This window comes from Olea europaea, chromosome 3 (assembly GCF_002742605.1).
Source record: "Olea europaea var. sylvestris chromosome 3, O_europaea_v1, whole genome shotgun sequence".
In the NCBI taxonomy this organism is placed as follows: Eukaryota; Viridiplantae; Streptophyta; class Magnoliopsida; order Lamiales; family Oleaceae; genus Olea; species Olea europaea.
The window spans coordinates 2832068-2844374 of NC_036239.1; the positions used below are offsets into that span (position 1 = coordinate 2832068).

At 36.7% G+C, this 12307-nt stretch overlaps 1 protein-coding gene across 3 annotated transcripts in view; it reads right to left on the minus strand.

Moving 5' to 3' along the window:
* The window catches only part of LOC111381949 (mitotic spindle checkpoint protein MAD1-like), a 9547-nt gene extending 486 nt beyond the window's left edge, over positions 1-9061 (minus strand). The window contains exons 1-12 of one of the 3 annotated variants that reach the window (XM_023005807.1): positions 8844-9061; positions 8670-8762; positions 6725-6841; positions 5937-5990; positions 5713-5906; positions 5164-5335; positions 4678-4779; positions 4387-4590; positions 3484-3646; positions 2017-2107; positions 1852-1921; positions 693-821 (exon numbers count right to left, since the gene is read on the minus strand). In XM_023005807.1, coding sequence (XP_022861575.1) covers positions 693-821; positions 1852-1921; positions 2017-2107; positions 3484-3646; positions 4387-4590; positions 4678-4779; positions 5164-5335; positions 5713-5906; positions 5937-5990; positions 6725-6841; positions 8670-8762; positions 8844-9023 — 1569 coding nt within the window. In that variant the 5' untranslated portion in view covers positions 9024-9061. The other 2 variants (XM_023005795.1, XM_023005802.1) reach the window with 2 other exon arrangements.
* Between the last annotated feature and the right edge of the window lie 3246 nt (positions 9062-12307).

Genomic DNA, 12307 nt, shown 5'->3' on the forward strand with positions numbered 1-12307 from the left:
AAAAAAAAAAAAAAAAAAAAGAAGGAAAAGTAAAACAATTTAGATCATACTGTATATCAATTGATATGTATGTGCCTCAGTGTGTAAAGCATAACTAATAGCAACGTTCAGGAAATTCAAATGTTACAGGTACATATAGTCGTCATTTTCCGCCCACAGTGCGTAAATAAAAGAACTAAATTGTCACGACTAGACAAAGAAAAATAATATTCCAGAGATAGGTATCCCCACTAGTTTTTGGCATCAAACCTCCCTCTTACTTAAGAACAGAGACATGTGACATGTCCATCTCCCACCTCGTTGATTTACATTTTTGCCGCCATTATTACCGTCCATTATTGACATTTAAATATTACTTATGCAAGAGCTTCCCCTAAAGAGAGATGCTTACATTTGACAATTGGAACGTATTTACCAAATCTAAAGGTTTTTATATTTTACAGCACGTGGAAAAATCCAATTTTTCCTGAAGCCCAAAACCCAAAAAGAGTGGCTTCCATTTTTACTCTAGGAATCTACCAATGAAAAAGACCGTATGTCAGTAACCTAGAAACAAGATCCATAGAAAATGTGGAAAGTAATATAGAATACACACTATCGACGGAAGAAATTTTTTTAAGGACTGAAAAAACCTTCTTCAACAAGGAGAAGGAGAAGGAGAAGGAGAAAAAGATCGAGCTAATCAAGCTTACCAAAAAATTCATGTTCCCTGATTCATATTCAAATTCAAGCTTTTCAGTGTCGCTTTGAGCATAGATCGAATGAAGCGTAAAGCGAGTAACTGGAATTCCATCAGAGCGCTGGTGGTCATCCATAACAATCTGGCAAAGTATTTCGAAGATCACTTCAACTAACTTCAGAAATATGAGCAAAAATTTCAGTCCAGAAGACATGCAAAAAGGATATTGGCTGTTTACATTAGTATAGAGACAAGATACGTTTACCATAACTCAATTGCACCAAACCCCAACTGATAATAATATATCAGTGGTTGGTTTTCGAATTTCCACAAATAGACTCAATAGGTCTACTGATCTTTCAACGGTAAAAACTAAAGTATAGTTTCCCTAAAAAAGACGAAGTTCGTTCAAGGATACTAGAAATTCACACTTGGCCATTTCTTGTACTGTATATGATTTGAAAGATAAAAAACGATCAAAAAATGCTAGTGAGTAAACAGGGTTTCAAGTGTGATCCAAATCTAACACAAGTACATGAAATTTTAGAGCATAAACTACGTCATATCTTCTTCATTCCTAAGTTCTGTATTATTAACTTGCAATAATATCTATTTCGGTATCCTATTTAATCAAATATAAAATATAATCCCAAGCTAGCATCTTCTTTTTGTTAGAGTTCAAAACTTAGCCAAAAATCTCTCCCCCTTTTTTCCAATTGAGTTTGGAGGGAAAGAGGGAATTGAACGATCGAAATTTCAAATATGTCCAACGATTTTATGCAGTGAGGGTGATAATCACAACAAAAGAACAGGATCGGTCCTCAACACAAAAGTTAACGGGATTTACCCAATACATGTAAATTGCAAGAGAAAATGGGAAAATGTAAATGAGAGGAAACAGTTAAAAAAAAAAAAAAAAAAAAAATCCTATTCATGTCAAAAACAAGCATGCTGGCTACAGAACAAAAATATTGTATCCCAACTATTTCTGTTTTTACATGGTATCGATTCTTTGATTATGTAATGGAGCAGCTTTCTCTGATTTGACTAGGAAGATGTACCTTGGTCATGCTGTTTTCACATAAACTTGGCTACTGCCTGTCAGCAGCCAATTTACTAACACTAGTTAATTGTAGTTTGAGAACCAAAGAGAAAGTTCTAACATGACATACCTTGTAACCAAAAAGTTCACAGCATGCCCTTCTAAAAACTGAGATTCTGTCGGCAAAAACTGTTTTATATCTGTTTCATCAAATACTCAAGACTTTTTACTTTATGCAGAAGAGCTAAAATTAAATGCTATAGCAGATACTGAGAGAATTTTATTTGACATTCACCTCTCCTCCCGTTTCTCAAGTGTTGCAATTTGCTCTTTCAACTGCTTAATCTTTCCAGCAATGTAGGAATCAACCAGTGTGCCAGAATCAGCTGAAGTTAAATAACAAATTAGAGCAAGTAAAAAATCACAAAAAAAAGAGCCAGTGAGTTAAGAGTATATTTCTAATGAACATGCACTGTGCAAATGTAGAAGAGAAAATTTGAAGCTAGACAAAGAATATATTTTATTTGCATCATGGATCTTAGCTCCATTTTGAAAGGTAAAGCCATAGTCTCTCTGTCTTGGCTGCTAAGTGCAAATCTTTCATACCAACAAATTCAGCACCAGTTGTTGGACAGTGTACTTGTAATAGCTTCCATCTACTTCCATATTGAAATGTTGCCTAAATTTTCACAAGACCATAGAAACCTCAAACGAGAGGTTTGCAAGAATAACTACCTATGCCATAAAACCAATGAACCACTGAAAATTTGAAAGGAACATCGCTAAAACTTATGTACGGAATCTTATGGACTATTTCAGCATCAACCTCATAATAACAACCGGACGCCACACCGTGATAGATGTAAAAAATTGTAAGTAGAAAGCTTATTGAAGTAACTACCTGACTCAACACCTATTTTATACCAGCATGTGACAATTGTCCTTTAGAGTGATTACCTTTAAATCTAAGGGAAGCCATTTGGCGTCCAGAGAACCAAAGCTTAGTCCATCCCATCTTGTAGTGCCAACAAGGGGGTTAAATTGGACCACTGTCCCAACTTAAATCCTGCCACACTTTTAAGTATGCAAATTTGGAAGATGCTTATGCTGGCTCGTCAGCCATACTTCTGTGGAAGTTTCTTTTTTATGTCACAATTTTACCTTGTTGACGTAAAAAATTCGGGGAGTTAGACCCCCAGGTGCATAATACCTTTTTAAGTTTTTGTACATATCCTCCATGAAAGGAGGGAAAGAACAAAATTCATGACAACTTGAACAGCCATTCACAAAACACCGTGCCAATAACTTGAAGATTAAATGCTTGTTTGGTATAGCTTAAAAAGTTGTGGTCAATGTCAACAATTAATTTTAACCACACAATTCATTGGACTCACAACTTTCATCAAATTTTCAACCACACATTTCATCAACTTTCATCAAAATCTTCTAAAATTGTTATCAAAAGCTTTGTGAAACAACTCTTAAAATTGCCCCAACTGCTGTTGAAATATAGGTGCAACACCGCAGACCCCTTCCCGCCCCTTCCCACCCCAATTCAAGGTTCCCCAAGCCCAAAGTTCAGGGAGTTCCTGCTGTACACAAGTAATCCACGCACCTCCAAAATGCTTGTTTAGCAGTTCTTTACCATGAGATATTAAGCGTAACTGGGATAGAGCATTGTACTAGTGACAAAGACGAGAAATGTTTGAAGGAAGAACCAAAGTTTCAAAGAGGCTGACGATCTAACAGTTGATTATCTTACGTGACTGCTTTTTAAGGTCTTCAACAGCCTGCAATTTCTCCTTCGTCTTCTGCAACTCATTTTGCAGAGCCTCTATTGTTTGTTTTGCCTCGTTCTCAACTGCTAGGGTATTAACCATCCGTAGAACTTTCGTATTTGCAGAAGAAAAGTCACCATGTCCCAGCTGCACAATGGGAAAAAATAATAAGAATAAAAGTAAAGGTAGGAAAAAGTATATTGCAATTGCATCCAGAAAGATGACTTCAGCCAAAAAAAAAAAAAAAAAAAACTTGCTTCTAGCTCTAGCCATTTTACTTATGACGCTTTAGTTCTTGAAGATCATTGTTGATTGCACTACACATTTCAAAACTTGAAGACGAGATCCCTTGAATTCCATAATCATCATTAACAATAAATCCATCATCATAGAAGACTCTAACTGAGATAACCAGATTCTAATGGGATATAAGCATTAAAAAAATGGGGAAGACCACACGCATTCCTAACTCACAGCTATAAGATGTCAAGGCACAAATAAGAGTCGAAGCACCAAAAGGAGAATTGGGAATTTTTCTGATAGGAGATCAAAGTGTTTTTCCTTGGAGATGGAAAATTCGCATGACCATACTTGAAAAAAATTCAAGCTTTCTACTAAATTCCGTGGTCGATGAGCTTGTGCCCTGAGTTCTTCTATATAATACCGATTACCCCTCATCACAGACTGATTTGGGATTTCTTTTTGTTCAGTGTGGTTCTTTATCTATTTCCTGTGCATATTATGAAAATATGAGTCATAATAACACATGTACCAACTTTCAGTTATAAAAAGTATGATGGTAGTGTAAAGCACAAGAATATTAGCAAAGGCACAGCTAGCAAAAGACCGGAAAATACTCTGGCATATATCTCTCTTATAGCACTAACCTTGGATTCCAATATAGCTATCTCGGAACGGAGGCGATCACCTTCTCTCTCCAACATCTTTATTCTTTTTGCTTCATTATTTAACCTCTCGCTTAGCAATTTTATTTCATCGAGTTGATGTCTATTAGTTTCCCTTTGTTCAGATAAGTTGCTCTCTAGTTCCCTGATAAAGCTGTCCTTCTTGGCAAGAGACGATTCTAGTTGCTGTCAACATAACAGAATTTATGAGCATAGATGAACCGGAAAAATTCTGTGAAAATACTAATTTTTAAGACAATGGCACCCCATTACTTGAGCAATAGTTCCACTGACTAGTTCCTTTCCGCCATCAAGACTCTTGCACCCTTTCATTTCGTCAACAGCGTGCTTTCTTTCCTCTGTAAGTGATGCAATCTACAATAAAAAAGCAGTTCAAACATAAAAATTGTTGGAAGACCAAACAAAAAGTTGGAGAAGTTTAAAATATGCTGTATTCCTTTTATTCGCTTCTATACAATTAGGAGGGAACAGCAGATAAAAAATAATGACCTCCAGTAAAAACTTTGAAAGGAAGCAGTAGCCCCATGTTCATATATTTAAACTCATGGTAGTTCGCAGAACATTTTTCATCAATTATCCACTTAGCAAACTTGAGTCATACAGGAAGTAACAAAAAGTGTAAAAAAGCATCAGTGTCATCAAGCACTTTGGCAAGATCATTAGGATAATAATACCCAATGACAAACTAAATAGCGAGTGTTTGTCCTTGCATCAGAGTGTAGAAAGAATTCTACTAACCATCAATTCTAGCCTTTTAATTTCTGATCTAGATGATTCAGCCCTCTCTTTTGCCAGTGCAGCCTCAGCTTCTGCATTTTCTTTATCAAGCAATGTGGTATCAAGAGCAACTTCTACTTGTTTCAAGCGTGCTTGGGCCTCACCTGCTTTCATCATGCTATCATAAACCTCTCTGCATGAGCCCAGCGACGATATAAATAATTTTATGCAATTCAACACTGCCTCTCGAATAATAGGGAGTTAAGCTAATATAAACCACATTTCCAAGAAACAACATCGAAGGAGTAAAATAGCGTTGATCATATGATTCATATTTACTTAAAACCTTATTGCTTAACGAGAAGATAGAATTATATTGCTGATACGAAGCATCAATTTTCCTTGAAAATTATTTATGAACCTAATTCGTCGAAGTTGGTAATTTGAAGCAACATGTGAAGCATAGATATTAAAGAACAGAACTTATTCCTCAAGATTAAGGCAATGGTTTTTTACTTTTAGAAACTCTAGTGAATAGTGAACGAAGTAAAATATGACCAGGACACATACTTCTGTAAAGCTCCAAATTTAAGTGGTAAATCATCAGCACGTGACACGCCAGGAATGTCTTTAATCATTGATTTCCATGTGGATATCTCATCCTCTAACTCCTTCAACCTTAGCTGGATGTCTGATAACTTGTGTACATCTGACTCTGCCCTTTCCCTGCGACCTTTTTCCTCTAGTAACTTCTCTTTCAACAACTTTTCCTCAAATAACTTCTCTTTCAACAACTCAATTTTTTCATGAGAAGATATGATCTTTCTGGCTTCACGCACTTCACACTCCTGAAATACTTTGAGAAATATTCAATCTTCTGCCTTAGAGTAATGTAAGAAAAATGTGCACGCTAGATAATTCTATGAGATAAAGGATATAAATCCAATGTGCATAAGCCTGAAAATCAAATATGTCCAATGCTCAACAGTGAAACACCCTGTAGACAAAACAAATTATACGGTAGCTGCAATCACCAAATACTAGCAAATCTACCACTTTACAATGTAGAAATTCTTTGGAAGCAAATCTACAGCAATATTATCTTGTTCGTAAATGGGTTATTGTCTTCAGCAAAGACCGTGATGGTACTTTAAGGCTTGTAGAAAAAAGAAAAAAAAAAGGTTATACTGTGGAACTTCAGAAGGCATCTCGTATTTGTCCATTGTCCTCCATGTCCAACTTTCTTCTTTGACTTTGGGTTGCCGAAGAGTGGTATTATATGTACTTTTACAAGTTCGCTTTCTACAATTAGTTTCTTTCAAGTAATCAAAGCATAATCAAAGTATACATGCTAACAATGAATAAAACAAAAAACTTACATAAGGTTATACTGTGGAACTTCAGAAGGCATCTCGTATTTGTCCATTGTCCTCCATGTCCAACTTTCTTCTTTGACTTTGGGTTGCCGAAGAGTGGTATTATATGTACTTTTACAAGTTTGCTTTCTACAATTAGTTTCTTTCAAGTAATCAAAGCATAATCAAAGTATACATGCTAACAATGAATAAAACAAAAAACTTACATAGCTCCTTAGTTCTTCTTGCAAATGCTTCACCAACAAATCAGCATCCTTCGAAGGAGTCTCGGCAGATGTGAATCTTGATAACCTTTTTTCCACCTCAAATTTCTCCTGCATGCACTGGTGAGTAAAGACAATAGTGTCATTCTATCACATCCAATGATAAAGACAGTCTAAATGCAGCAATGTGTAGTATGACAAGAGTGGTAACAAAAACTCATGGGTCAAATCAACAGACGATTCCTGTTCAGTTNAGTCTAAATGCAGCAATGTGTAGTATGACAAGAGTGGTAACAAAAACTCATGGGTCAAATCAACAGACGATTCCTGTTCAGTTCATAGGTAATTTAACCTATTGCACATAACAATGCTTTTAACCATTATCACGAGTCATGTTGTAATGCAATAAGCAAATCAGCTATACTTCAACAATATAACCTCTACCATTTACCAAATAACATCTAAAATTATTTCATATTGCAAAATGAAACTTCTAGTACAAATCTTATATCTTTATTCACATTTTCACATTTCTAATTTGAAACCACACTAGTAAGGGAGTTGCCATGTAATAAATACCAAGAAATGATACCATCCAGTTTTAAGATGAATCTACCATCAATATTACTCCAAGGGATGGACTCACCTAGGGCCTGGAGGCCTTGCCCCCTTTACCCCTCCCAAACCTAAAACTTTACAATTCTGGGTATGCCCATAAATGTACAAGCGTTAGAAAATCTTTGCATTTTACATGTTGACTCCCAAAAATTGAAGACATCTTTTCAGGTGACCACCTAAAGAATTTGTTACGTCCAAACCAAGATCATGAACTTTACCTAATGTCTACATACATGTAACTTAGACCCATCCTGCTCCTGCCTATAATTTCGTATCATATCTGTTTTCCTGAAGCAAATCTTCCTGGACTATTTACTTACAACCTATACTTGTATGATATTTTACTGCAATGGTGGAAATAGATTTCGCACCTTTTGAAATCCTTGCATGATAATCAACAAAAATAGCCTCACGTTCGCAGCAGGTTCCCTTGAAGTGAGCAAAATTTAGGACGAATTGTAAAGACTAGTGTAATAAAAACTTTACATTTAAAAAATATGGCCTCTACCATTTGCCAAATTATATTTACAGTTATTTCAAATTGCAAAATGAGGACAAATCTCATATCTCCACTGACCTGTTAATTTGAAACTATAAAAGCTAGGCAGTGTTACCATCCAGTTTAAAGATGAATACACCATCAACATTACTCTAAGCCTAAGGGGTGAACTTACTCAGGAGCTGGAGGTGCTTTGTCCCTTCCCATCCCACCCCCAACCTAAAATTTATAATTTTGCTAAACTTCATTTCCAACCACACATTCCAATGGATTCACAGGTAATATCCACTTATCTACCACTAATTTTTATCTATTTATATAAATATATTCTTCCCAAACAGAGGCTTACATGCTGACTCTCAAAAGTTTTAGATATCTGATTATGTAAACCACCCAAAAGTTGTTAGGTCCAAACTAAGTTCGTACACTCTTACCTAATGCCTAAATACATGTAACTTAAACCCATCCTACCTATAATTTCATATCATATCTGTTTCCCTAATGCATATTTTCCGGGACCATTCACTTAAAACCTATACTTATTGAATATGATATTTTACGGCAATGGTGGAAACAGATTTCCCACATTTTGAAATCCTTAAGTGTAAACGAATAAACATTGCCTCACATTGGCTGCAGGTTCCCAATCAGTAAGCAAAATTAAGGAAGTGTTGTAAAACACTAGTGGAATAAAAACTTAGAAAGCCCAGCCCCCCTGTGCGAGAACAAAGAAAAAATGGCCATGTGAGCTCAATCATTGGTGTGGACTTAGTGCATGATCAAATAAATATGGTGAAAGTTTCCAAACTATGAATAAGTAGAGTAATTTACCTCATTCAGACGCTTCTTAATTTCTTCCAACTGCTCTTTCAGCAGTGCAGACTCTTTTTCGGCATTTTTAGCTTTGCATTCCATTCTCTCAAGCTGAAGAGAAAGATGAAAAGTTTAGAATTTAACATTACAAAGAACAACGTCTTTTCTCAGTAAACAGATTGTGGTACTGACATCTGCACTTATTCTATCAATCGACAGTTTTGATCCACTTCTCATTTGTGCAAGCTCATTCTCAAGACGACTTTTTTCCCTTTCGATGCTTTCTGATAGAGTATTTAGTTTCCCCTCTAAAACACTTGTTTTTTCTTCAGCAATGGCTGCAGATGACTCTGCCTTCTTGCGAAGATCCATCTCGTTTCGCAACTTTATCTATATATATATATATATACACAAAGAAAAAAAAGACGAAGATTTACAACATATAACTTACAACACAAGGAAAAACATGTAAAAGAACATAACAAGTTAATAAATGATATAGAAGAACTCTTTATGGGAAAAAAGAGGAGGGAAACATAAATGAAACAAGTCTCCAAAAGAAACAACTAACTGCCAGACGTTTGTCGTCTGACGAATAACACAAATAGGGGTAACTTATAAACTATGGTTTAGGCCCTTTAGGAGATAAGATTTCAACAGAAAATTCTGATCTCATCAACTAGTTGTTTCACTAGCTTCATTTGGTCACAGCTAGAGAGAAGGTACTGTTGGGTGTAGTTCATGTACAATGTAAACACTGTTCCACATAAAAATTAGGATTAGATAAATTGAAAATTTACCCACTGCAGTGGAAATCATATTAGTCTCCCCTTCCTAGACCCGATTATTATTATAATTATCACTTGGATGACTGAAGTGAATGATGTAGTACAACTACAATAGGATTCTTACTACAATTGTATTTTATATTTTCTAAGAGTTTATTTTCTTTTTAGTTTTATTGTGTTAGGACTTTTATTTTATTGAGAGTTTTAATTACAATAGAGTTTTATTAGTTAACTGGTTTCCTTATTTCAATTTCCTAGTACTGTTAGGAATAGGAATAATTTGCCTATAAATATAGAAACTATTATACAATTTTCAATCAATTATTCATTATTCAATCAATAGAAGCAAATTATTCCTATATCATTTCATATTTCTTTCATTATAATTCTTATTACAAGAATTCAAACACGCTTCCGCACCAAAATTGGTATCAGAGCTAAGGATTTCACCTCAATCTCATGGCTAATGACGGTTCGAGTGGCAGAAAAACCACCGACAACGAACGGAGGTTTGAAAAAATTAAGTAGCGACTAGAAGGGATGGATGAAACTCTTCGCAACATCACGTAGATGTTGACTGCATTGACAGTTGAAAAGAGTCGTGGATACATGGCAGAACAGCCAAGCTGGAAGGAAGATGGACAGAGAATCGACAATACAGACTCTGGAGATGAAGGAGTTGCTAACCTGGATGCAAGAAATCCTCGTGCCGTAGCAGAGAAGGGACTACCCCCTATAGACCAGCCCCAGGTCAACCCGGACATGGGAAAGAGACACCGACCCCTTGCAGATGATCGATTCCAACCACCAACAGGGGAAATCCAGGGCGGAACCACCTTGCGCAGAGACCATCGCGACACCGCTCCTTTGCGGTTCTATGAACGAAGAAATAAAGGTGGATGGCGAGATGAAGGTGATGGTCGGCGAGGTGCTCCAGGCGACGGTGACGTCGATCTTGCCGATAGGGATGGTCGGTCGAGAGCAGTTGTTAGGAATTTGGAACGGCATAGAGGAAATCGGCTCGGGTTCGAAGGATTGGAAGATGACTGCGATTTTGAGAATGAACGAGGCTGTGGAGATTGACCAAGGCAATGATTTTGACCCTCAATTCAATTTTGACCAGAGGAAATTTTGACCGAGTTATTAATTTTGACCGAGGACTTAATTTTATTCGACAACCGAGAGATAGCCACGAGGGTTCGACTACTCATCCGAAGAAGAAGAAAATTGTCGACCAAGGGTCAACCATCGAGGTCTAAATGTTCAAGAATTTAAGATGAAGATGGACTTGCCAAGTTTTGACCATCGATTAAATATTGAAGATTTTTTGGATTGGATCCATACTCTCGAAATTTTTTTCGACTATTTAAATATTTCGAAACAAAGTCAAGTTAAACTAGTAGCGTACAAATTAAAAGGTGGAGTTTCTGCATGGTGAGAACAATTACAGTTTAATCGTCAAAGACAAGGAAAGCAACGTGTGCAAACCTGGCCCAAGATGAAACGCTTGTTGTAAAGGCGATTTCTTCCTCCGGATTATGAACAATTTTAGTACCAACAGTATCAGAATTGTCGACAGAATAACAAAACAGTAAATGAATACACGGAGGAATTCTATCGATTAAATGCTTGAGTTAATTTGTCTGAAACTGAAGCTCAATTAATTGCTCGTTATATAGGAGGCTTGAAATTAGTCATTCAAGATTGACTCGCCCTCCACGAGATTTGGACCATGACCGATGCAGTCAATTTAGCAATGAAAGTGGAAAATCAGATTAATAGAACTACAGCCCGTACTCAAGGAAATTTTCGACAGCCAATTCAAGAACTTATACTACTCCAAAGGGTGCAACAACCTCAAATAACAACAATAATAACAGCAAGGATGTTACCCCCGTCCAAAATTCAACACAAAATCAAAGAGGAACTTCCGCTCCTGTTCGATCTAACACCCAAGGCAGAAATCAGATACAACCACGAGCCAATAATGACCCTTATGCACGTCCTAATCTGGGAAAGTGCTTCCGGTGCAATCAAACAGGTTATCTTTTCAAATAGCTGTCCAAACAGACGATCTATTAATTTTGCATAAGAAGACGACAGTGGAGAAGAGCAAAATCTTGAAGACAATGATTATGAAGGTGGTGATGTTGCAGATGCAGATTCAGGGGAAGAATTGGCATGCATCATCCAACGCCTTTTGCTTGCTCCCAAAAAGCCCGATACCTCTCAACGACACAAGATCTTCGGGACTCAATGCACTGTTCGTAATAAGCTATGCAATGTGATCAATGACAGCGATAACAGTGAGAGTGTCATTTCGAAAGCAGTGGTAAAGGCTCTAAATCTGAAGACAGAGAGACACCCTTCGCCATACAAGATTGCATGGATAGAAAAGGGCCTGGAAGTTCAAGTTTTAGAGATTTGTAAGGTTCATTTGTCAATTGGAAAATATTACAAAGATGAAATTATCTATGATGTGGCGGATATGGATGCTTGTCACATTTTATTGGGTTGTCCATGGCACTATGGTGTTGATGCCACTTATAAGGAACGGGATAATACTTTCATGTTTAGGTGGTTAATTAGGAAGATCGTTTTAGTACCACAATCTCCACCTGTGGAAACTAAACCTGCCATCAAGGAAGATAAACCACTTTTTACCAACATCTCAGGCCCAGAATTCTTGGAACAAGTAAAAGAGCCTCACACAGTATTGGCCTTGGTTGTTATCCCACCAAAGTTCAGAAAGTACTTGCTGATTTTGCCAAGATAGCACCCGACAAGTTACCAAACAAGTTGCCCCCTATGCAAAATATACAACATCAAATTGATTTGGCACCCGGAGCTAGTTTACCTAACTTGCCA